This window comes from Ranitomeya variabilis, chromosome 4 (assembly GCF_051348905.1).
Source record: "Ranitomeya variabilis isolate aRanVar5 chromosome 4, aRanVar5.hap1, whole genome shotgun sequence".
NCBI lineage: Eukaryota > Metazoa > Chordata > Amphibia > Anura > Dendrobatidae > Ranitomeya > Ranitomeya variabilis.
Genome location: NC_135235.1, coordinates 343,464,153 through 343,491,637, shown reverse-complemented (window position 1 = coordinate 343,491,637; position 27,485 = coordinate 343,464,153). Strand labels below are relative to the sequence as shown.

The 27,485-nt window shown below is 44.8% G+C and overlaps 1 protein-coding gene across 4 annotated transcripts in view; it reads left to right on the top strand.

The window, feature by feature from the left end:
* The window catches only part of SHISA7 (shisa family member 7), a 592,632-nt gene that overhangs the window by 438,959 nt on the left and 126,188 nt on the right, over positions 1-27,485 (top strand). For all 4 annotated transcript variants that reach the window (XM_077250684.1, XM_077250683.1, XM_077250682.1 and 1 more), the window contains one exon: positions 11,305-11,459. In XM_077250684.1, coding sequence (XP_077106799.1) covers positions 11,305-11,459 — 155 coding nt within the window. The remainder of the gene's footprint in view (positions 1-11,304; positions 11,460-27,485) is intronic.

Below are 27,485 nucleotides of genomic sequence, written 5' to 3'. Positions count from 1 at the left end.
GTTGCAGCAACTCTCCCCCAAAAAATCAAAATGCTGGCATTTTAATTTTTTTTCTTTATTTTCTGACTTTTACAGACACTTTGCCATCATTAAGGTACAGAGTCCCTGTCCAGCAATGTTTCACTTACTGGGCTGCTTGCTGCAGTTTTAATAAAATCACAGTTTTATCTGCTGCAGATTATTATTATTATTATTATTATTATTATTATTATTATTATTATTATTTTATATAGCACCATTGATTCCATGGTGCTGTACATGAGAAGGGGTTACATACAAGTTACAGATATCACTTACAGTAGACGAACTTACAATGACAGACTGATACAGAGGGGCGAGGACCCTGCCCTTGCGGGCTTACATTCTGCAGGATTATGGGGAAGGAGACAGTAGGCTGGGGGTTGCAGGAGCTCTGGTGCTGGTGAGGCGGTAGCTTTGGTAGTGATGAGGAGGCAGCGGGGTCAGTGCAGGCTGTAGGCTTTCCTGAAGAGATGTGTTTTCAGGCTTCGTCTGAAGGATCCGAATGTGGTGGATAACCGGACGTGTTGGGGCAGGGAATTCCAGAGGATGGGGGATATTCGGGAGAAGTCTTGGAGGCGATTGGATGAGGAGCGAATAAGTGTGGAGGAGAGAAGGAGGTCTTGGGAGGACCGGAGATTACGTGAGGGAAGATATATGGAGATTAGTTCGGAGATATATGGAGGAGACAGGTTATGGATGGCCTTGTAGGTCAGTATTAGTAATTTGAACTGGATACGCTGAGGGAATGGGAGCCAGTGAAGAGATTTGCAGAGGGGGGAAGCGGAGGAGTAGCGAGGAGAGAGATGGATTAGTCAGGCAGCAGAGTTAAGGATGGACTGGAGAGGTGCAAGGGTGTTAGCAGGGAGGCCGCAGAAAAGGATGTTGCAGTAGCCAAGGCGGGAGATGATGAGGGCATGCACAAGCATTTTAGTAGATTGAAGGTTGAGGAAAGGACGGATTCTGGAGATATTTTTGAGCTGGAGGCGACAGGAGGTGGAATGAGCTTGGATGTGCGGTTTGAAGGACAGGGCAGAGTCGAAGGTTACTCCGAGGCAGGGGACTTCCGGTACGGGGGAAAGCATGATGTCATTGATTGCGATAGATAGGTCAGGTAAGGAAGATCTGTGGGATGGAGGAAAGATGATGAGTTCAGATTTGTCCACATTGAGTCTGAGGAAGCGAGAGGAGAAGAAGGAGGATATGGCTGATAGGCACTCTCGGATTCTGGACAGCAGAGCGGTGACGTCTGGGCCAGAGAGGTAGATCTGAGTGTCATAAGCATAGAGGTGGTACTGGAATCCATGGGACTTTGAGTGGTCCCAAGCCAAGTGTATAGATTGAGAAGAGTAGGGGTCCTAGAACAGAGCCTTGGGGGACTCCAACAGAGAGAGGGTGGGATGAGGAGGTAGTGAGGGAGTGGGAGACGCTGAATGTGCGGTTGGAAAGGTACGAGGCGAACCAGGATAGGGCGAGGTCTTTGATACCAAAGGAGGGGAGGATCTGTAGTAGGAGGCAGTGGTCAACTATGTCAAAAGCAGAGGACAGGTCTAGAAGGAGGAGTACAGAGTATTGTCCAGTAGCTTTGGCGGTAAGTAGGTCGTTAGTGATTTTGGTCAGGGCAGTCTCGGTTGAGTGATGGGGGCGGAAACCAGATTGTAGATTGACGAACATCAAGTTAGATGAGAGGTGGGAGGAAAGTTCAGCGTGGACGTGCTGCTCCAGGAGTTTGGAAGCGAATGGGAGCAGCGATATTGGGCGATAGCTGGACATAGCAGTTGGATCAAGGGCTGGCTTTTTAAGGATAGGTGTGATTGTGGCATGTTTGAACGCAGAAGAGAAGGTGCCAGAAGTTAGTGATAGGTTGAACAGGTGGGTTAGGGATGGGATCAGTGTGGTGGTGAGGTTGGGGAGGTGGGATGGGATGGGGTCAAGCGCACAGATGGTGAGGTGCGATTTGGAGAGGAGACAGTTAAGCCCCCCTTCAGTGATGTTGGATAGGGATGTTATGGGGTTTGGGCATTGGTCTGGTATACAAAGGGGTTGTGGTGGTTGAACAATGAAGACTTGCCTTGTCTGGTCAATCTTACTTTTAAAGTGTGTGGCAAAGTCCTCAGCAGAGATGAGGGAGGTTGGAGGGGGCAGTGGGGGGCGGAGGAGGGAGTTAAAGGTTTTGAATAACTGTTTGGGGTTGTAGGATAGGGAAGATAACAAGGGTTGTGAAGTAGGCCTGTTTAGCAGAGGTGAGAGCAGATTTGAATGCGAGTGTTGCTTGTTTGAATACAGTGAAGTCATCTTGCAGTGTGTTTTCTTCCAACGCCTCTCCGCAACCATGGACACTTGCCGGAGCTTTTTAGTGATGTTATTGTGCCAAGGTTGTCTGTTGATACGCCGCACTCTGCCATGGACGAGAGGGGCAACCGTGTCAATAGCTGATCTAGCAGATCTAGCAACTCTGAATACTGAGCTCTGTATAACCCCACCCACACTACTGATTGTCAGTTTTCTGTGTACACTGTGCGTAGGCACAAAGCTGCCAATCAGTGGTGGGGGTGATGGGTTATACAGAGCTCATAAATGTGGAGGACTACATGGCAGTAGGTTTACTAGTCCTCTAGTGATAATTTCCTCAGGATAAATTTCAATTTCATCAGCTCTGCAGGAAGCAGCCAATTATGTGACATATACCTGGAATCAGGGTCTTTGTCTCTACTGCTCTCAGATTAGGTGACAGACTCTCTTTAAGGGTATGTGCACACGTCAGGATTTCTTGCAGAAATTTCGTGAAGAAAAACGGAAATTTTCTGCAAGAAATCCGCATTTTTTTTTTTTTGCGTTTTTTTCCTGTTTTTTTTAGCTTTTTGCAAGCGAAATTAGCTTGCAGGATGCTAAAGTTTTCCAGGCGATCTGCATCATCAATAGTAAAAAGATATCATGTTAAAAATAATAAAAAAATAAAAAAATGGTCATACTCACCCTCTGCAAACGATCTCCTCAGCGGCGTCCGTTCCTATAGATGGTGTGTGCAGGACCTTCGATGACGTCGCGGTCATGTGACCACGACGTCATCGCAGGTCCTTCACACACACCATCTATAGGAATGGAAGCGGCAGCATGCACCGCTGAGAGGCGGGAAGACTCCGGGGGCCATCGAAGGTGAGTATATCACTATTTTTTTATTTTAATTCTTTTTTTTTTTTTTTTTTACCAATTATATGGTGCCCAGTCCGTGGAGGAGAGTCTCACATGATCCGCTTACTTCCTGCATGGTGGGCACAGCCCCATGCGGGAAGTAAGCAGATCAATGCATTCTTAGGTGTGCGGAATCCCCGCAATTCCGCAAACTTAATGAACATGTTGCTTTTTTTTCCGCGATGCGATTTTTTTCGAGGAAAAAAATGCAACATTTGCACAAGAAATGCGGAATACACTTAAAATAATGGGCGGCATATGTAAGCGTTTTTTTCGCGTTTTTTTCGCGTTAGTCGCTAACTATGTATGTGTACATAATGTGAGACCTGTCATTCAAAGAGATAAGGGTGGAGATAAGCTGACAGGGACCTGCCGTGGTCTAGCCAGCTGTTACTAGTACTAATACATGATGGTGTAGTACTATATACACGATATGTACAGAGCGAACACATGTATACATGGACTTGGTGAATGTACACAAAGGCATGCTCAGTACAGTCATGCATAGGTAAATGTAAATGTATAAGCGCTGCCCCCTGCAACCTGCTGCCCTAGTTACTGGATCTCCAGTGCATAATGGAGATACATAGTCCCTGGTTGCAGTGGCATACCATCAATGGTAGAAGACAACGTGGCCCCTATGGGGCCTATGATACTGGGAGGCTCAGTGTCGGTGCCACCATCAGGCCCCACCTACCTGCCCGTCATCTCATTTTCAACTGTATTGGCAACCTGAATGCAGACACAGTTGAAAACTGCCTCTGTGTCTTAGCTCTGATGTCTCAACGCAGTGGGCGCAATGATGTCACAACTTCACACCCCCTTTTCCGACCAGCGCAGACCTTAAGAACACACGCTACGAAGTTTAGAGCAGTGTAGGACCGCGAAGAGGTTAGTATTTATTTATATTTTTAAAACAAATGAGAGCATTGTGGGTGCCATTATACTATTTGGAGGGCTATGTGGATGCATTATACTATATAGAAGGCAATGTGGGACCCATTACACTGTATGGAAGGCAATATGGATCCCATTATACCATATGGAGGACTATGTAGGGCCCATTATATTATAAGGAAGGCTATGTGGGGCCCATTATATTACATGGAGGACTAAGTGGAGTCCATTATACTGTATGGAAGATAATGTAGGGCTCTGTCAGGACTCTGAACCTTTTTTACCTTTTGTGCATTACTGCCCTTTTCCAAGATGGCGTCTTTGGTCTCATGTGCACTGTGTCTTCCTGCTATAAAACTTCACACCAGCCTTCAGTCTGTGCTAGAGTATTCTGCCTTGCATTCAGCTCCTGACCGCTGATTTCTCCCTGCTTATACACCTGCTCCTGTGAACCTGTGTGGTGATCCTGCTACTCTGCTCTGAGTTCCTGCTGCATACACAAGTTTCCAGTAATCCTCCTTCATCTGCTGTTCGTGTTTACTTCCATCTGCATTTGCTGGACATGTAAGCTGTTTCTGCTTTGCCATAACCTGAAACTATTAACCAGGCCTCCCTGGTTGAGCTAAGATATGATTTGAACTGCCTAATAAGCATATCTATCTGTGCCTGGACTAAGACAAGGATTTATTCATGTGAAGTATCCTCAAGAATAACTGTGCTTCATAGACTTTCTGCTTGGTTGCATTTTCCTCTGAAGTTTCCTATATACTGCTAAGCTGCGTTTATTATTTGCACCAAGTGTTGTGGACTTGAGTTTCTCTCTGCACCTGTTTGAATCACCGTGTGATAATATAGACTTTACCACTTATAAAACTGTCCTGTAGTTGTCTTGTTCCACGCAAGGAGTCTCCTGAGTTATCCCCTATAATTACAGGATACTCTAGCCTAAAAAAAAAAGGAGACTGCTGGAACAATGACTACAGAAAGCAAATTATAGCAGGTGTTTCACATAATTAGATCACTGCAGAAAGATGTGGAAGGTCTGCAAAAGAAGTTTGGAAGCTTTGAACACAATCAACAAGTGTTTGGACAAACTTTGCAGGACTTGAGCAACCACATGGCAGCCCAGGAAAACAGACTTGCTGGCATAGAGTCCCAGTATGGATGGGCTTTTCAGGACATAAGCAAGCAAATAGCTGCACAAGTGACTTTACCCTCTGGGCAACCGCCACCAGCTGGCCCACCTAAGTTGCCCCCATTCAGATTTAATGGTGATCGTGACAAATTTTGTGGCTTTGAGAATCAATGTATGCTATATTTTGATGTGCATGCTGACCGTTTTCCTACTGATAGATCCAAAGTATTGTGTGTAATAATGCTACTGACCTCACGAGCACTCGCCTGGGTGAATCCGATGATTGAGTCTCGTGACCCACGGTTAAATGACTTGGATGATTTCTTGGCCACTATGGCATTAATGTTTGATGACCCTAATCGCCATGCAACCGCTGAATCTGCTTTGTTGTCTTTACGCCAGGCTAAATGTTCTGTTATTGAGTATGCCACTGAATTCAGGAGATTGGCGGTAGATACCAATTGGGACAGTTATGCACAATTGCCTATTCTTAAAAGGGGTCTGTCTAGTATTGTAAAAGATTAACTAGCCCGCTCTGAGTTACCACAAGAGCTAGAGACATTTATACAGCATTGTGCGCGCATAGACATTCGCCTTACTGAGCGTAGGCAGGAGAAATTTGCTGCATATAACTGTGTTTCGAACTTTTCCCTTCCTTCCAAAGAGCCTGCAGGTAAAACCTCTCGGGAGGTGGAGGAGGTGCCCATGCAAATTGATTTCGTTCAGAGACGCGAGATCAATGAGCGCCAGGAGCATCGCCTTCGTGAAAGTCTATGTTTCTACTGCAGCCAGTCTGACCACTTCTTGATCAATTGTCCTAAGTGTCCTAGACGGCCTAACACGGTGCTTGCAGCAATAGGGGAGTATGACAACTGTGATGATGAATCTGACATCTCTGAATGTAGCCTGCCTTTAAACGCTGTATTCCATTCACTTTCTATGACATCACCCCTGTTCTCTCCCTATTATGATCCTGTGTTCAGGACAGTGGATTTCCAGTTCAGCTATGATTGACTCTGGTGCAGGTGGCAATTTCATGGATATCGCATTTGCCAAGGAACATGGTATTAAAATTCAGCAAAGAGCCTCTCCAATTACCATGGAAACAGTGGATGGGTCACCTTTAACCTCTGGGCCTGTGGATCAGGAGACCGTACCCCTTGAAATTTTGTTGGAGCCTAATCATCAGGAGCAACTTTCTTTCTTGCTAATTTCTTCTCCTCATTTTCCTGTGATTTTAGGAATTCCTTGGTTGCGTTCTCAGAACCCAATTATCAACTGGGAGACCAAGGAGATTATCTTCCCAACAAGGAGCAACTCAGCGTTAACAGAAGCTGTCCCTGAGTCCACGGCTACGGAAACACATGTACAGGTATTTTCTTTACCTCCAGCTTATAAAGAGTTCTCTGACATCTGTGACAAGAAGAATGCAGATCAGCTTCCTCCACACAGGCATTATGACTGTCCCATTGAGCTGCTTCCCGGGGCAGCCATTCCTTTTGGTAACATATACCCTTTGGAGGCACCTGAGCTTCAAGCCTTAAAAGAGTATATTGATGAAAATCTTCATAGCTTCATTTGTCCTTCTTCCTCACCAGCAGTGGCACCTATCTTTTTTGTAAAAAAGAAGGATGGGACCCTAAGACCCTGTGTTGACTATCGAGAACTCAATAAGGTAACCGTACGAAACCGTTACCCTTTGCCTTTGATTCCCGAATTACTGGAAAGAGTCCTCCATGCTAAGGTGTTCTCTAAACTGGATCTTCATGGGGCTTATAATTTGGTGCGTATTCGTCCAGGGGATGAGTGGAAGACAGCATTCAGATGCCGGTATGGACACTTTGAATCTCTTGTGATGCCCTTCGGGCTTTGAAACGCCCCTGCAACGTTTCAACACCTTGCTAATGACATTTTCAGAGATTTGTTGGACCAGTTTGTAGTGATCTATTTGGACGATATACTAATCTTTTCTGACTCTCTACAGGAACATGAAGAACATGTCAAAACTGTTTTAAGACGTCTGAAAGAGAACCATCTGTATATTAAGCTGGAGAAATGCGAGTTCCATCGTTCTGAGATACAGTTCTTAGGTTATAACATCTCTCCCCAGGGGCTGAACATGGAATCTGGTAAAATTCAGGCTATCCTTGACTGGCCGGTACCCAAGAACGTTAAGGAGGTCCAACGCTTTATTGGTTTTGCAAATTTCTACAGACGCTTCATTCGAAATTTTTCTGATATTGTTCTTCTCATTACTTCCTTTACAAAGAAGGAAAAGCCCTTTAAGTGGTCATCACAGGCGCAAGAAGCTTTTGATCAGCTTAAGATCTGTTTCACATCAGCACCGCTGTTGATACACCCAGATCCAACACTTCCTTTCATTGTGAAGGTGGATGCTTCTGATAATGCTTTGGGGTCTTTTCTCTCCCAAAGAACTGGAGAGAAGAGTCTGCTACATCCTTGTGCTTTCTTTTCCCATAGACCAACCTCAGCAGAGAAGAATTACGACGTGGGAGACAAGGAATTGCTGGCAATTATTGTGGCTTTCAAGGAATGGAAGCATCATCTGCAAGGAGCTGCACAACAGATCATAGTGCTAACTGACCATCGCAATCTAGAGTTCCTTAGATCTGCTAGATGTCTTTCTCCTCATCCGGCTCGTTGGAACTTATTTTTGAATCAATTTAACTTTGTTATCTCATACCGTCCAGGTTCTCGTAATGGGAAGGCTGATGCTTTATCCCGAATCCATGCTGCGGATTCCGTACCTGGAGCCCCGTCCAAGACCATTCTATCTGATGCCAATTTCATCAGAGTTATCCACGATCAGGACTTGTGGAAGGAGTGTAGGGAGGCCTATGAAGGTGATGTATTTCTGGCCAACCCACCTGTGGATATTAATTTTGTCTTTAAGGGTGGCATGTGGTTCAGAGATCGACGTATCTACGTCCCGGAGGTCGTCCGTCTGCAGATCCTCAAGTTGGTACATGACTCCAAGTTGGCTGGTCACAGGAGGGTACAGAAGACACAAGAGTTCCTGAGCCGATTCTTCTGGTGGCCAACTTGCCTGAAGGATACCAAGGACTATGTTCTCTCTTGCGAGGTATGTGCCAATTACAAGACTCCTCATGTGGCACGTACGGGTCTTCTACAACCATTACCTGTTCTGTCCCGCCCTTGGGGGTCTATATCAATGGACTTTATTGTGGAGCTGCCTACATCGGGGGGCATGAGTACAATCATGGTGGTAGTTGATCGCCTGACTAAAGCTGCTCATTTTGTTCCATGCACCGGCCTCCCCTCAGCTAAAGATACAGTGAACTTGGTTATACAGAATGTCTTTCGGTTGCACGGGGTTCTGGATGAGATCATCTCTGACCGTGGAGTACAGTTCACTTCAAGATTCTGGAAGGGGTTTTACTCTGCACTCAATATTAATGTCTGTCTCTCTTCTGCTTACCATCCCCAGACAAATGGTCAGACTGAGCGTACCAACCAGACGCTGGAACAATATCTAAGATGTTATGTCAGCCATCTCAAGGATGATTAGTTGGAGTTGTTGCCGTTAGCCGAATTTTCATATAATAATTCTCAGAGCGCCTCCACTAAATTTACACCTTTCTTTGCCAATCTGGGTTATCATCCGTGTATTTTACCTAGGTCTCCATTTAATTCTCCGATTCCGGCAGTGGAGGAAAAGCTGACTGCAATGAGACAGAATCTGCAGGTTCTGAAGGAATCTCTGACCACAGCTCAAGAACGTTATAAGAAATCGGCTGATAGATTCCGTAAACCTGCACCCATGTTCAATGTAGAAGATTCCGTGTGGTTAGCAACTAAGAATTTGAAGTTAAACGTTCCTTCACAAAAACTTGGACAGAAATTCATTGGCCCTTTCAAGATCAATGGTATTGTGAGCTCTGTTGCCTGCCGGCTGAAGCTGCCTAGGACAATGAAGGTACACCCAGTTTTTCATGTATCTTTACTAAAGCCTGTATCTCCTAATACCTTCCAGGGACGTGTTGTGCCACCTCCACAGCCTGTGGTGATTGATGGGCAAGAACAATTCGTGGTGGAGGAAATTATTGATTCCAGGATTCGCAGGAATCGGCTCCAATATCTGATAAGATGGCAGGGATATCCCCCTGAGGAAGACTCTTGGGAACCTGTGGAAAACATCAATGCCCAACAGAAGATTTCTCGTTTTCATCAGAGATTCCCTGAGAAACCAGGTCCAGGATCGTCCTGAGGCCGCTTCTAAGGAGGGAGTAATGTCAGGACTCTGAACATTTTTTACCTTTTGTGCATTACTGCCCTTTTCCAAGATGGCGTCTTTGATCTCATGTGCACTGTGTCTTCTTGCTATAAAACTCCAGCCCAGCCTTCAGTCTGTGCTAGAGTATTCTGCCTTGCATCCAGCTCCTGACCTCTGATTACTCCCTGGCTATACTGTACACCTGCTCCTGTGAACCTGTGTGGTGATCCTGCTACTCTGCTCTGAGTTCCTGCTGCATACACAAGTTTCCAGTAATCCTCCTTCATCTGCTGTTCGTGTTTACTTCCATCTGCATTTGCTGGATATGTAAGCTGTTTCTGCTTTGCAATAACCTGAAACTATTAACCAGGCCTCCCTGGTTGAGCTAAGATATGATTTGAACTGCCTAATAAGCATATCTATCTGTGCCTGGACTAAGACAAGGATTTATTTGTGTGAAGTATCCTCAAGAATAACTGTGCTTCATAGACTTTCTGCTTGATTGCATTTTCCTCTGAAGTTTCCTATAGACTGCTAAGCTGCGTTTATTATTTGGACCAAGTGTTGTGGACTTGAGTTTCTCTCTGCACCTGTTTGAATCACCGTGTGATAATATAGACTTTACCACTTATAAAACTGTGTCCTGTAGTTGTCTTGTTCCACGCAAAGAGTCTCCTGAGTTATCCCCTATAATTATTACAGGCTCATTATACTGTATGTAAGGCAATGTGGGCTCATTATACTGTATGGCAGATAATGTGGGGCACATTATACGGTATCTAAGGCAATGTGGGGCTCATTATACTGTATGGAGTGCTGTGTGTGGGTCAGTTAAGGCATCATATTGTGTTGGGTCACCATACTTTGCTGGGGAGGATCGAGGGGTACATTAGGGTTATAATACTACACGTGAGGAGGGTATTGTGGAGGAATTAACTGTGGGAGTATTCTACTGTATTTCGGGGGGACACTTTTTTTGGCATCATACTTTATGGGCACAATGAAAACTGCAAACTTGTGGGATATGCTCTTCGGTAACCCCGGCAAATATTTTTATTTTTTTGGGGGGTGGGTAACTAGAACTTCTGTTATAGAGCAACATGATTTCTATGTCCGCTCTTTCCTAGCTGGTCTTTCAAAGTATGTTTTTTTTCTGAAATGCAATGTTTTAGAGCAAACCATACTTGTCTTCAGTAATGCAGCGAGTGTCCGATTCATGCTGTCTGCAGATTGGCACTGCAGCACGAATCCACAGTCAGGTTCCCTTTAAACTATACATTAGTATAATAAGTTACATTTATTTTGCTTTTGGTAATATTTGTAGCAGAGTCTTGTATGTAATTGCCTAATAGACTTCCTATGTTAGGCTCCCAGTTGCTATGGTAACTAATCAGCACCCTGTGATCACATCACAGGACAGCACAGAACTCCACTCCTTCTGTCAAGCCACTTATAAGAGCTAAATGGCCCAAGTCCAAAGGTTTGTCAGATCTCGGCTGTAACAGCATCTGCATACACAATTATCAGAAGGACCCTGCACTTCTTGGTGCCCCAATCCATGATATTCAGTTATATCATTGTGCAATAAGGGGTTTAGTACATCTATTGGACTATGAAACATATATTCTTTCAGGTCAAGACCTAAACTTGCAAAAAGTGAGAATTTTAAGTGAAGGAGCCATATCAAAGGCAATTATGCATACACCTCACAGTTTCTTGAACACTTTTAGATGTCAATAATCCAAGCTTACAGAAGTCGTCAAGTAACTTTTTATTGTGATTTTTTTCATTCATATCATTATCCCAGGGCTCTTGTAGACATTCTGCGTCACCAGTCAATTCCAGGCAGCCATGGCGAGAGAAATAACAGCACTGTTGTGAGTTCAGGAACACACGATAATGGACCATCACGTCCTCCAAAAAACCTCTATAACCCAGTAAAGTCTGCAAAGAGCAACCATGGTGAGTAACCTCCGTCCTGTATAGTTATGAAGCAGCATACAATAGATACATTAAAAGACAACGTGACAGTAGGCTGCATTCATACATCTGTCTATGTGATGTACAAATGTCTATGTGATGTACAATCTTTTCTCAGATAGCTTCCAGACCCATGGAGCTTCATGGATTTAATCATACAGCCGTGAAAATCATGGATCCAAGTATGAGATATGTAAGACGTAGAACAGGTCCTATTCTGAACTATATATGCAGGTCAGGCCCAGCCATACAAGATCATGGGAATCAGAGAGATAGATGCAGATAAGAAGCCTGATTGGCAGCTTTCTATGTACACTGTGCATAGGCAGAAGGCTGCCAATCAGTAGTGGGAACAGGTTTAAGCAGAGCTCGTGAATATGGGGGACTATATGGCAGCAGGTTTATGTAAAATGTTATTACTTCTATTTAGTTGAACCTCGTGTTTTCTTCCCCTAAACCCCATCTTGATTTCTACATTTTATCCTTTTATTATATGTATACAGCAAGGGAGGCTGAGTTGTGATCTCTTCCATTATAACTGGTAACAGGCAGGGGCGTAACTACCGCGGTCGCAGCGGTCGCCATTGCGACTGGGCCCTGCAGGTCAGGGGCCCCGGGTTGGCAGGTCAGTGCAGGGCCGGACTGGCCAACGGGCACTTCTGGCAAATGCCAGAAGAGCCGGTGCCAGTAGTGGGCCGCTGCACTGTCCCCCCCCCCCCAGTGCCGCCGCCGCCGCCGCATTTAACTATACCGGCGTCTATGACACCGGTATAGTTCAATGCAATGATGGAGGAGAGAGCGTCTGCTGACGCCCCCTCTCCCATCATTCCCCGCTCTGCCTCTGACAGTACACTGCGGGTGCGCGATGACGTCATATCATCGCGCACCTGCAGTGTCGTGGGCAGACTGCAGCCGCCGGGAGCAGCGCGGGCAAAAGGAAAGGTGAGGAGAGTTTTTTTTTTTTTTTTTCTTTTTAACTGGACTGTGGGGCCATTATCGGGGGGGGAGATGAGATGTGCGGGCTCTGCTGTATATATCCCTGTGCGGGCTCTGCTGTATATATCCCTGTGCGGGCTCTGCTGTATATATCCCTGTGCGGGCTCTGCTGTATATATCCCTGTGCGGGCTCTGCTGTATATATCCCTGTGCGGGCTGTGCTCTATATACCCCTGTGCGGGCTCTGCTGTATATATCCCTGTGCAGGCTCTGCTGTATATATCCCTGTGCGGGCTCTGCTGTATATATCCCTGTGCGGGCTCTGCTGTATATATCCCTGTGCGGGCTCTGCTGTATATATCCCTGTGCGGGCTCTGCTGTATATAGCCCTGTGCGGGCTCTGCTGTATATAGCCCTGTGCGGGCTCTGCTGTATATATCCCTGTGCGGGCTCTGCTGTATATATCCCTGTGCGGGCTGTGCTCTATATACCCCTGTGCGGGCTCTGCTGTATATATCCCTGTGCAGGCTCTGCTGTATATATCCCTGTGCGGGCTCTGCTGTATATATCCCTGTGCGGGCTCTGCTGTATATATCCCTGTGCGGGCTCTGCTGTATATATCCCTGTGCGGGCTGTGCTGTATATACCCCTGTGCGGGCTGTGCTGTATATACCCCTGTGTGGGCTCTGCTGTATATACCCCTGTGTGGGCTCTGCTGTATATACCCCTGTGTGGGCTCTGCTGTATATACCCCTGTGTGGGCTCTGCTGTATATATCCCTGTGCGGGCTCTGCTGTATATATCCCTGTGCAGGCTGTGCTGTATATATCCCTGTGCGGGCTGTGCTCTATATACCCCTGTGCGGGCTCTGCTGTATATATCCCTGTGCGGGCTGTGCTCTTTATACCCCTGTGCGGGCTCTGCTGTATATATCCCTGTGCGGGCTGTGCTGTATATATCCCTGTGTGGGCTGTGCTGTATATATCCCTGTGCGGGCTGTGCTGTATATACCCCTGTGCGGGCTGTGCTCTATATACCCCTGTGCGGGCTGTGCTCTATATACCCCTGTGCGGGCTCTGCTGTATATATCCCTGTGCGGGCTCTGCTGTATATATCCCTGTGCTGGATATACCACTGTGCGGGCTGTGCTGGATATACCACTGTGCGGGCTGTGCTGGATATACCACTGTGCGGGCTGTGCTGGATATACCACTGTGCGGGCTGTGCTGGATATACCACTGTGCGGGCTGTGCTGGATATACCACTGTGCGGGCTGTGCTGGATATACCACTGTGCGGGCTGTGCTGGATATACCACTGTGCGGGCTGTGCTGGATATACCACTGTGCGGGCTGTGCTGGATATACCACTGTGCGGGCTGTGCTGGATATACCACTGTGCGGGCTGTGCTGGATATACCACTGTGTGGGCTGTGCTGGATATACCTCTGTGCTGGCTGTGCTGGATATACCACTGTGCTGGCTGTGCTGGATATACCACTGTGCTGGATATACCACTGTGCTGGCTGTGCTGGATATACCACTGTGCGGGCTCTGCTGGATATACCACTGTGCGGGCTGTGCTGTATATACCACTGTGCTGGATATACCACTGTGCGGGCTGTGCTGGCACCCAACACCATGTTGCAGTGCAGGAGATTCCTGCGACAGTCCAAGGCGTATCTAGGGGAAGGTGGGGGGGGGGGGGTTGAGGCGGGGGGACCCGGGGTGGGGTGGGGGGCCCCATTTGGAAGTTCGCACCGGGGCCCATAACTTTGTAGTTACGCCACTGGTAACAGGCACTGTGCAATCATCATCAATAGCTTTTATATGAGCCTCTGCCTCTGTCCTATGGAAAGCTTTAGCAATACTTATTATTATTATTATTATTATTATTATTATTATTCATTTATATAGCACCATTAATTCCATGGTGCTCTACATAGAAGGGGTTATATACAAAGTTATAGATTTCGTTTACAGTAAACAAATTTATGATGATAGACTGATACAGAGGGGAGAGGACCCTGTCCTTGTGGGCTTACATTCTACTGGTCAGTTTAATTGCATAACATAGGATCTTTTATTGCAGCAGATGGCTTGGTTTACATACATGTATAAGCAGTGCCGAAACAAGAATATTGAAATTTTATACACAAAGTCCTGCTATGCTATATGCAATGTGTGAACCAAACCATCTGCTGCAACTGAACTGGCTGTACTGCCAAAACTTTCTAAAGGACGGAGGCACAAGCACATATCTAAGATAATGATTTTGACTACACAGTGCTTCAAGTTGTAACATTTTTCCTTGCGGAGAGTGACATGTCAAGCCTGACATACCAAAGTGAGGAGACTTTTAAGCCTTGCAATGCCTCTCTGGGAAAGTGCTTGGAATGCAGAATGTTATGATTTACAGTACAATGCAGGTGATCAGACTGCATTCACCAACAGTGTGAATAATCCACTACTGCTTCTAGGAACACTGTAAATTTAGTTGTAGAATTCACCCATTGCAATGTAATAGGTGAAATCCACAGCAAAGTTCTCATTGGAATCTTCAAATAAAACTGCATGTAAGACCACGTGAGAGATTTATATACAAAAAATATCTTGGACTGAATAGCTGTCCTACATATCTTAATACTTTATTGATTTTATCAGCAAGTGCATATATTTGTATAAATCCGTTTTTGAAGAATGAAACAATCACAAAAATGTCTGCCTTATTTATGTTATTATAACAATAAACTAATTAAAGTATGAAAGGGGCATTCTGGACTGAAAAGAAGAAAAGTGTTATGTTTAGGAAATAATCTTGAATCAAATATTGTAGAAGTGGAACTGCTAAACAGGAAATGGCTGTGAGAGTAGATCCATCCAACTTTATGGAATGCAAAGGTAAACTTTAGGCACAATTAGATTACAGACAGCAATAATAATGGAAAAAATATAAAAGATGTGCAAAATCATCTCAGTTGTTACACGTTAGTAACTGCAAAATAATTGCATGCCTGATCTCTTTTGAAAGTGTAAACACTGACACCCTGTGGCCATCTTTGGAGTTTTCTTACCAAATTGTAAACGCTTCTGTATATAAAATTCAGGATGGTATTCCCAAAACCCGGTCACAAATACATTACTCACATTAGGCCATTTATGTGTAAATATAAGTCACGCAATTTTTGCTTTTGCTTTAGGTAACACAGTTGATACAGATTCCACTATAAGTTCACAATCATCCCAGATTCAATGGCACTATGCTGGTTTGAGGGGTTTTGTCTCTAATGTCTTCATCGTGCCTTTGATCCTTCTCTTCCTTGAGGGGGGGGCCGTATCTCTCTGCTCAGCGCATAAATAAAATTATAATATTCACCCCTATCCTATGATCAGGTCCTCCAAACTCACACTCGCATTGCCATGTTCACAGGCTGCAGCTCTGTCTATGAGCCCCAGCCCACAATGATGTAGGTAGGAGAAACTGGTAATTTTGACCTGTATTGCAGACAGTGAACCCAGAAGCAGATTATACATGTCCATAGAGATATATTGTATATAACAATGTATTTGTATGTTACTTGTAATTTAGAGGTGAAGCAAAAGTCAGATTTTTTTATTACTATAAAACTACTAAAATAATAAAATGCAATTACAAAAATGTCTCAACCTTCAACAATATAGGCAGGAGCTAAACCTATTGGGACACAGGCTCTGGTGATTTAAGAGGGAGAATTTTGTGTACTTGATCTGTATTGCAGGCAAATTGTACTAACAAAATGTACACAACAGTGTATTTCTATGTATTTGTATTCTACAGGAAGAATAAAAAAAGATTTTTTTCATCCTATAAAATTAATAGAAAATAATGAAAAACACTTTATAAGGAAAAAATAATGTAATTTTCAATTAGTTTTTTTTAAAATAATAATCACTACAAATCAACAAATAACAGACATATTTGGTGTATCTGTAATCATAACAACCAGCACAACAATCAGATTATTTACGGGGATCTGGAAATAATGTAAAAACAATGGCATGATTTATATTTTTCTCTATTAAACCCATAAAAATGTAATACTGAGGCCATATTCACAATGCTACATTCTTTCCACTGCTTTTTTTTTCCTGCAGGTGTTCTCATGGCACAACACAAAATCTCTGATTATTGCATGTTTGATGCATTTCTTTTATGTGTTTTCCCCTTTATTTGATGTGATTTTGGTGTAGATATGAAGCAGACTTTTTAACGCTTTGTTAATAGTACAGAAAAGCTTTGATTCTGCGCTTAACCCCTTAACGACCGCCGATACGCCTTTTAACGGCGGCAGTCAAGGGTACTTAAACCACAGCGGCGTTAATTAACGGTGCTGTGGAAAAAGTAAATAGCGCCCCCAGAGTCAGATTTTCTCGGGGTCTCGGTTACCGGGGGTAGCCAAGACCCCAGAGAACATGATTCGGGGGTTTTTTACTGACCCCCGGGTTGCGATCGCCAGTAATTAACCATTTACTGATGGTCACAAAAAAAAAAACAACGCGATTTTCCATTTCATTTCTCTGTCCTCTGATGTGATCGCACATCAGAGGACAGAGAAATGGGGTCCCCGATTGCCCCCTGATACTCACCTGTCTCCCCGTTGCTCCTCGTGACTCCCGATGGGCGCCGCCATCTTGTTCCGGCCAAAAAATGGCGGGCGCATGCGCAGTGCGCCCGCTGGCCGGCACCCGGAAGATCTTTGGGGTCTTGGCTGCCGGGGGTAGCCGAGACCCCAAAGAACATAATTGGGGGCGGTTTTTACCGACCCCTGTTTTGCGATCGCCGGTAATTAACTGTTTACCGGTGACCACAAAAAAAAAAGCGGTGTGTCATTCTCTGTCCTCTGATGTGATCGCACATCACAGGACAGAGAAATAGGGGGATTCGGGGACCCTGTTATACTTACCGGTGTCCCTGGGTCCTCCTGCGTCCCTTCCTGCCCGCCGGGTTCTTCATCCGGTAAGAAAATGGCGGGTGCATGCGCAGTGCGCCCGCCATGATCTGCCAGCTGGCAGCTAGAGGAGTTGGGGCTAAATTTAGGGTTAGGGTTGGGGCTAAATTTAGGGTTAGGTTTAGGGTTGGGGCTAAATTTAGGGTTAGGGCTAGGGTTAGGGCTAGGGTTAGGGTTGGGGTTAAAGTTAGGGCTAGGGTTAGGGTTGGGCTAGGGTTAGGGCTAGGGTGTCATGTCGGATGCTGTTCAGACCAGGTCGTTCGACAGACAGCGGTAATTCAGCTTTTGACCACTTTGTGCTCATTGGCGTCGGCTAGATTTTATCTAGCTGGTCCGGGGTTAATTTACCTGATGCTCGGATTGGAAGCTGGGCCATGCCCATTGCCTTTAAATAGTTCTCCTGAACATTGGGCGTCGCCAATTATAGCTTCTGCCTTGTGCGTTGTTATCTCGGTCTGGAGTGGTGAGCTAGTAGTTGGAGTATCGTTGCTGGTGGTGTATTTCCATTTGTCTTATTTACTCCTTCCTATATTTGTATTTATTTTGCCCTGCGCATTTATAGTGTATTCCTGAGCGACTGTGGCGTGGTGTATATTTTCCGTTATCCTTGTCTGTTCTAACTGTGGGTATTGGTGTATGATCTTTTCACTGGGTGGTGGGCGGTAGTTTCAGCCTAAGGTTGAAATAGGAGACAGGGCGAGGGTCGAGGCCTAGACATGCACACCATCAGTGTAAACTCTAGGTAGAGGGTCAGTCAGGATTTCCCTAGTCTGAGGGAAATTGCAGGGGCCCGGGTTATTAGCTCTTGCCCACCTAGTCTCCCCGTGACATAGGGTTAGGGTTGGGGCTAAAGTTAGGGCTAGGGTTAGGGTTGGGGCTAAATTTAGGGTTAGGGTTGGGGCTAAAGTTAGGGTTAGGGTTGGGGCTAAATTTAGGGTTAGGGTTGGGGCTAAAGTTAGGGTTAGAGTTGGGATTAGGGTTTGGATTAGGGTTGGCATTAGGGTTATATTTGGGATTAGGGTTAGGTTTGGGATTAGGGTTAAGGTTAGGATTAGGGTTAGGGGTGTATTGGGATTAGGTTTAGGTTTGAGGTTAGGGTTGAGATTAGGATTAGTGGTGTGTTGGATTTAGGGTTTTGATTAGGGTTATGGTTAGGGTTGAGATTAGGGTTGTTTTGGGGTTAGGGTTGGAGTTAGAATTGGGGGGTTTCCACTGTTGGGTACATCAGGGGGTCTCCAAACACGACAGCCAATTTTGCGCTCAAAAAGTCAAATGGTGCTCCCTCCCTTCTGAGCTCTGCCGTGTGCCCAAACAGTGGTTTACCCCCACATATGGGGCATCAGCGTACTCGGGATAAAGTGGACAACAACTTTTGGGGTCCAATTTCTCCTGTTACCTTTGTGAAAATAAAAACTTGGGGGCTAAAAAATCTTTTTTGTGGAAAAAAAAATATTTTTTATTTTCATGACTCTGAATTATAAACTTCTGTGAAGCACTTGGGCATTCAAAGTTCTCACCACACATCTAGATAAGTTCCTTGTAGGGTCTAGTTTCCAAAATGGGGTTACTTGAGGGGGGTGTCTACTGTTTAGGTACATCAGGGGCTCTGCAAACACAACATAACGCCCGCAGACCATTCTATCAAAGTCTGGAATCCAAAACGGCGCTCCTTCCCTTACGAGCTTTGCCGTGCGCCCAAACAGTGGTCCTCCCCACACATGGGGTACCAGCATACTCAGAACAAATTGGACAACAACTTTTGGGGTCCAATTTCTCTTGTTACCTTTGTGAAAATAAAAACTTGGGGGCTAAAAAATATTTTTTGTGGAAAAAAAATATTTTTTATTTTCACGACTCTGCATTATAAACTTCTGTGAAGCACTTGGGCATTTAAAGTTCTCACCACACATCTAGATAAGTTCCTTAGGGGGTCTAATTTCCAAAATGGGGTCAATTGTGGGGGGTTTCTACTGTTTAGGCACATCATGGGCTCTGCAAACGCAACATAACACCCGCAGACCATTCTATCAAAGTCTGCATTCCAAAATGGCGCTCCTTCCCTTCCGAGCTCTGCTATGCACCCAAACAGTGGTTTACCCCCACATATGGGGTATCAGCCTACTCCGCATAAATTTCACAATAAATTTTGGGGTCCAATTTCTCCTGTTACCCTTGATAAAGTAAAAATTTTGGGGTGAAAAGATCATTTTTGTGGAAAAAATATGATTTTTTTTATTTTCATGGCTCTACATTATAAACTTCTGTTAAGCAGTTGGGGGTTCATAGTGCTCACCACACATCTAGATAAGCTCTTTGGGGGGGTCTAGTTTCCAAAATGGGGGTTTCTACTGTTTAGGTTCATCAGGAGCTCTGCAAATGCAATATGACGCCCGCTGACCATCCCATCAAAGTCTGCATTCCAAGCGACGCTCCTTCCCTTCCGAGCCCCGATGGGTGCCCAAACAGTGCCCCCCCACATATGGGGTATCAGTGTACTCAGGACAAACTGGTCAACAGATTTTGGGGTCCAATGTCTCCTGTTACCCTTGAGAAAATAAAAAATTGCAGGCTAAAAAATCATTTTTGAGGAAAAAAAAAAGGATTTTTTATTTTCACGGCTCTACTTTATAAATTTCTGTGAAGCACTTGGTGGGTCAAAGTGCTCACCACACATCTAGATAAGTTCCTTAAGGGGTCTAGTTTCCAAAATGGTGTCACTTGTGGGGGGTTACTGTTTAGGCACATCAGGGGCTCTCCAAATGCAACATGGTGTCCGATCTCAATTCCAGCCAATTCTACATTGAAAAAGTAAAACGGCACTCCTTCTCTTCCAAGCTCTGCTGTGTGCCCAAACAGTGGTTTATCCCCACATATGGGGTATCGACATACTCACGAGAAATTGCACAACAACTTTTGTGGTCTAATTTCTCCTGTTACCCTTGTCAAAATAAAAATTTGGGGGCAAAAAGATCATTTTTGTGTAAACAAATGCGATTTTTTATTTTCACGGCTCTACGTTATAAACTTCTGTGAAGCACTTGGGGGCTCAAAGTGCTCACCATACATCTAGATAAGTTTCCTAAGGGGTCTAGTTTCCAAAATGGTGTCACTTGTGGAGTGTTTCCACTGTTTAGGCACATCAAGGGCTCTCTAAACATGACATGGCATCCGATCTCAATTCCAGCCAATTCTGCATTGAAAAAGTCAAACGGCGCTCCTTCTCTTCCAAGCTCTGCGGTGCACCCAAACAGTGGTTTACCCCCACATATTCAGGAGAAATTGCACAACAAAATTTATGGTTACATTTCTGTTTTTACACTTGTGAAAATAAAAAAAAATTGTTCTGAAGTAAAATGTTTGCAAAAAAAAGTTAAATGTTCATTTTTTTCTTCCACATTGTTTCAGTTCCTGTGAAGCACGTAAAGGGTTAATAAACTCCTTGAATGTGGTTTTGAGCACCATGCAGTTTTTAGAATGGTGTCACACTTGGTTATTTTCTATCATATAGACCCCTCTAAATGACTTCAAATGTGATGTGGTCCCTAAATAAAATGGTGTTGTAAAAATGAGAAATTTCTGGTCAACTTTTAACCCTTATAACTCCATAACACAAAAAAATTGTTTCCAATATTGTGCTGATGTAAAGTAGATATGTGGGAAATGTTATTTATTAGCTTTTTTTTGTGACATATCTCTCTGATTTAAGGGCATAAAAATACAAAGTTTGAAAATTGCAAAATTTTAAAAATTTTCGCCATATTTCCATTTTTTTCATAAGTAATCACAAGTAATATCGAAGAAATGTTACCACTAACATGAAGTACAATATGTCATGAAAAAACAGTCTCAGAATCAGCGGGATCTGTTAAAGCGTTCCAGAGTTATAACCTCATAAAGTGACAGTGGTCAGAATTGTAAAAATTGGCTTGGTCAATAAGTACCAAATTGGCTCTAAGGGGTTAAACATGCAACAGCATTTTTTTTTCATGCATTTTTTTTCAGAAAAGAACTATAGAAAAAAATTAAAAAAATGCAGAGATCAGCAGCATCATTAGATACACTGAGGGCGGAGATTTCATGGAATTACATCCACTTTGCTTTGAAATTTAGACCATGTTCACATGTGAATTTTCTGCTGCGGTGTTTATCTGTCCAAGCAAAATGGATGCGATTTCATAAAAACTGAGCACCCTGTGCGGTTCTGAAGCTTTATTCTGGCTGCAACGACTGTGAATGAGTGAACAAAGTGAACAAAAAATAAATCCATAGGTCTCCACTAGACATGAGCCAGCCACACAGATATCGTTGCACCATTATAATAGGTTTAGCATATCAGATAAGGAATGAATAATGACCTAGCCCAGTATGTGGTCACTAGTGTTAATAAAAAGGGGGACACTTCCTGGTTAGAGGGAGTTCAATGTCAGCTAATGAAGTGCATAGTGAAGTTCAGGCGCAGTGAGTTGCTATGGGCAGCATGGGCAAACCGTTCGAGGCAGTAGGAGGAGTCTGTACTAATATCCCTGGTGGACATTTCTGCAGCATCTGGAGTCTGGGGCTCGGACCTGGTCTTCTGGCATCAGGAGGTTGTAGACGTGGAATTACACAGGGGGAAAATGGCCTATCCCAAGTGCACTGCCGAAGTGGACAGCGAAATCCTGAGGCCGATGGAGTCAGTGGGCTTGGGGGTAGTCCAGGATGAATGGGTAGCAGGACTGAAGAGGAGTTGTACTAAGGAGGAAGGAAGTGTGAATTGCTGTGCCCTATCCAATCTGACGAATTTGGACTGTACAGTAAATGTTTAACTGTTACAAAGAACTTGGTGTCCCGTGCATTGTGTATGGTGGCTCCTGACGATGGAAGCCTGGAGTGGAGGCCTGCGGTCCTCAAGTGAGTGTGATGCACCCCACCCCTTAAAGGGAACCTGTCACCACAAAAATCAAAGATGAGCTGCGGCCACCGGCATCAGGGGCTTATCTACAGCATTCTGTAATGCTGTAGATAAGCCCCCGATGGATCCTGAATAGTGTTGAGCATTCCGATACCGCAAGTATTGGGTATCGGCCGATGTTTGCGGGTATCGGAATTCCGATACCGAGATCCGATACTTTTGTGGTATCAGGAATCGGTATCGGGACTAATATCAATGTGTAAAATAAAGAATTAAAATAAAAAATGGGGATATACTCACCTCTCCGGCGGCTCCTGGACTTTACCGCCGTAACCGGGAGCCGTTGTACCTAAGAATGCGCGCTTGAAGGGCCTTAGATGAGGTCACTGCGCTCTGATTGGTCGGTCGCGTGACCGCTACGCGACCAATCACAAAGCAGTGACATCTAGGGTTGAGCGAAATGGGTCGATCATTTTCAAAAGTCGCCGACTTTTGGCTAAGTCGGCGTCTCATGAAACCCGATCCGACCCCTGTGCTTGTCGGCCATGCGGTACGCGACTTTCGCGCCAAAGTCGCGTTTCAATGACGCGAAAAGCGCCATTTCTCAGCCAATGAAGGTGAACGCAGAGTGTGGGCAGCGTGATGACTAGGGTTGAGCGAAACGGGTCGATCATTTTCAAAAGTCGCCGACTTTTGGCTAAGTCGGCGTCTCATGAAACCCGATCCGACCCCTGTGCTTGTCGGCCATGCGGTACGCGACTTTCGCGCCAAAGTCGCGTTTCAATGACGCGAAAAGCGCCATTTCTCAGCCAATGAAGGTGAACGCAGAGTGTGGGCAGCGTGATGACATAGGTCCTGGTCCCCACCATCTTAGAGAAGGGCATTGCAGTGATTGGCTTGCTGTCTGCGGCGTCACAGGGGCTATAAAGGGGCGTTCCCGCCGACCGCCATCTTACTGCTGCTGATCTGAGCTTAGGGAGAGGTTGCTGCCGCTTCGTCAGAAGCAGGGATAGCGTTAGGCAGGGTCCACTAACCACCAAACCGCTTGTGCTGCAGCGATTTGCACTGTCCAACACCACCTTCGGTGTGCAGGGACAGTGGAAGCTATTTTTTTTTTTTTTTCCCCTCAGCGCTGTAGCTCATTGGGCTGCCCTAGAAGGCTCCCTGATAGCTGTATTGCTGTGTGTACGCCACTGTGGAAACCAACTGCTTTTTTCAAAGCACATATCCTCTTGTTCCTTCCTTTCTGCACAGCTATCTTTTTTGTTTGTCCACACTTTTTATTTAATTTGTGCATCAGTCCACTCCTATTGCTGCCTGCCATACCTGGCTGAGATTACTGCAGGGAGATAGTAATTGTAGGACAGTCCCTGTTTTTTTTTTTTTTTTTTTGTGGGAGGTTAAGATTGGCATTTCTGCTACAGTGCCATCCCTGTGTGTGCCATCTCTCACTGAGTGGGCCATAGAAAGCCTTTTTATTTTTTCCGTGATTTGTGTTCTAAATTCTACCTCAACACAAAAACACTACATCAATCAGTGGGAGAAAAATATTGGCCTCAGTCAGGGCTTGTGTGCCACTGCTGTGTGTGCTATCTCTCATTCAGTGGGCTATAGAAAGGCTATTTATTTTTTTTATTTTTTTTAATATTATTTGGTTTCTAAAGTCTCCCTGAAAATAAAAAAAAAAAAATACATAAAAAAACAGTGGGAGAGTAATATTGCCCTTTCAGCTTGTGTGCCAGTCTTGACTCCTGGGTGTGCCACCTCTGTCCCTCTCATTTAGTGGGCCATAGAAAGGCTTTTTTTTTTTTTTTTTTTTAATATTATTTGGTTTCCAAAGTCTCCCTGAAAAAAAAAAAAACACATAAAAAAACAGTGGGAGAGTAATATTGCCCTTTCAGCTTGTGTGCCAGTCTTGACTCCTGGGTGTGCCACCTCTCTATCTCATTCAGTGGGCCATAGAAAGCCTTGTTTTTTTTTTTTTTTTTTTTAATATTATTTGGTTTCTAAAGTCTCCCTGAAAATAATAAAAAAAAAAAAATACCTAAAAAAACAGTGGGAGAGTAATATTGCCCTTTCAGCTTGTGTGCCAGTCTTGACTCCTGGGTGTGCCACCTCTCTCTCTCTAATTGTGGGCCATAGAAAGCCTTTTAATTTTTTTCCTTCATTTGTGTTTTAAAATCTACCTCAACACAAAAACACTACATCAATCAGTGGGAGAAAAATATTGGCCTCAGTCAGGGCTTGTGTGCCACTCCTGTGCGTGCCATCTCTCATTCAGTGGGCCATAGAAAGCCTTGTTTTTTTGTTGTTTTTTTTAATATTATTTGGTTTCTAAAGTCTCCCTGAAAATAAAAAAAAAAAAATACCTAAAAAAACAGTGGGAGAGTAATATTGCCCTTTCAGCTTGTGTGCCAGTCTTGACTCCTGGGTGTGCCACCTCTCTCTCTCTAATTGTGGGCCATAGAAAGCCTTTTAATTTTTTTCCTTCATTTGTGTTTTAAAATCTACCTCAACACAAAAACACTACATCAATCAGTGGGAGAAAAATATTGGCCTCAGTCAGGGCTTGTGTGCCACTCCTGTGCGTGCCATCTCTCATTCAGTGGGCCATAGAAAGCCTTGTTTTTTTGTTGTTTTTTTAATATTATTTGGTTTCTAAAGTCTCCCTGAAAATAAAAAAAAAAAAATACCTAAAAAAACAGTGGGAGAGTAATATTGCCCTTTCAGCTTGTGTGCCAGTCTTGACTCCTGGGTGTGCCACCTCTCTCTCTCTAATTGTGGGCCATAGAAAGCCTTTTAATTTTTTTCCTTCATTTGTGTTTTAAAATCTACCTCAACACAAAAACACTACATCAATCAGTGGGAGAAAAATATTGGCCTCAGTCAGGGCTTGTGTGCCACTCCTGTGCGTGCCATCTCTCATTCAGTGGGCCATAGAAAGCCTTGTTTTTTTGTTGTTTTTTTTAATATTATTTGGTTTCTAAAGTCTCCCTGAAAATAAAAAAAAAAAAATACCTAAAAAAACAGTGGGAGAGTAATATTGCCCTTTCAGCTTGTGTGCCAGTCTTGACTCCTGGGTGTGCCACCTCTCTCTCTCTAATTGTGGGCCATAGAAAGCCTTGTTTTTTTGTTTTGTTTTTAATATTATTTGGTTTCTAAAGTCTCCCAGAGAAAAAAAAATAAATAAATTAGGTGGGAGATTAATATTGACATTAGTGCTTGAGTGACAGTCCTGCGTGTGTGTCATCTCTGTGATTTGGTGCCACAGAAAACAGAGTGTGTAACATTGTGCCTGATTTTCCTTGTGGTCTCACCAACCTGTTAAGGGATATTGAAATCATACTGAAGTTATAGCTCACCGTGTAAGTTGTTTGACAGCAACAAATAAAGTTACTTTGGTTACGATTTTTAAACAATGAGGAAGTCTGGTGCAAGAGGTCGTCGTGGGCGTTCATTGTCAGCTGGTAATGATGGTAGTGGTAGTGGAGCATCAGGTGGTCGTGGGGATAAAAATATTCCACCTAAGTCTGGAGCTGTGGAGCCAGTTTCGTCGTCAGGCTACACAAGGCCTAGAACGCTCTCTTTTCTGGGAGTAGGAAAACCGCTTTTAAAGGCGGAGCAGCAACAGCAAGTTTTGGCTTACATTGCAGACTCAGCCTCTAGCTCTTTTGCCTCCTCTTCAGAAACTGGTAAATGTACAAGCAGCGCGTCGCTTGTGGATGTTCACGGTCAGGGACAAGTCGCTTCCTTGTCCTCCTCAGCAAAAACTACAACAAGAGAGCAGGATGCAGCAGGCGACACAACGGGTCACTCCATGGAGCTCTTTACACATACCGTCCCTGGCTTAGAAAGTGAAACATTTAACAGGCCATGCCCATTACAAGTAGATTCTGACATGGAGTGCACTGATGCACAGCCACAGCCAGAGTACTATGCTGCTCCTTTGACTCAGACCACCACATTGCCCTCTCAGGGTACAGATCCACAATCAGACCCTGATGAGACTATGTTGCCCCGCCACGAACGCTATACCACCGACCGACACAGTGACACAGACGAAGTTGCACACGAGCTTGAAGAGGAGGTAATAGATGACCCAGTTGTTGACCCCGATTGGCAGCCATTGGGGGAACAGGGTGCAGGCGGCAGTAGCTCAGAAGCGGAGGTGGAGGAGGGGCCGCAGCAGGCATCAACATCGCAACAGGTTCCATCTGCCGGGCCCGTATCTGGCCCAAAACGCGTGTCAAAGCCAAAACCTGTTGGAGGACAGCGTGGCCATCCGGTTAAAGCTCAGTCTGCAATCCCTGAAAAGGGATCCGAGTCTAGGAAGAGTGCAGTCTGGCATTTTTTTAAACAACATCCAACTGATCAGCGCAAAGTCATTTGTCAAAAATGTTCAACTAGCTTAAGCAGAGGTCAGAATCTGAAAAGTCTAAATACTAGTTGCATGCATAGACACTTAACCACCATGCATTTTCAAGCCTGGACTAACTACCAAACGTCCCTTAAGGTTGTAGCACCCTCGGCCAATGAAGCTAGTCAGCAACGCAACATCCCTTCCGTCACTGTAAGGCCACCATTTTCCGCACCACCGGCAGTATCTGTGCAGGTTTCTTTGCCAGCCAAAAGCAGTCAGGGTCAGGGAATCACCAGTTTTGTAGGAGGAAATATTGCATCTAGGGCACCGGCGGAAACAATACCGTCTCCAACCGTCTCTCAGTCTGCCATGTACACCGGCACACCCGAAAGTTCCACGATCTCCAGCTCTCCAGTCCAGCTCACCCTACATGAGACTCTGGTTAGAAAAAGGAAGTACTTATCCTCGCATCCGCGTACACAGGGTTTTAACGCCCACATAGCTAGACTAATCTCGTTAGAGATGATGCCCTACCGGTTAGTTGAAAGCGAAGCTTTTAAAGCCCTGATGGAGTACGCTGAACCACGATACGAGCTACCTAGTCGACACTTTTTTTCCAGAAAAGCCATCCCAGCCCTGCACCAGCATGTTAAACAGCGCATCGTCCATGCACTTAGGCAATCTGTGAGTACAAAGGTGCACCTGACTACAGATGCATGGACCAGTAGGCATGGCCAGGGACGTTATGTGTCCATCACGGCACACTGGGTGAATGTGGTGGATGCAGGGTCCACAGGCGACATCAATTTAGGGACAGTTGTGCCTAGCCCACGGT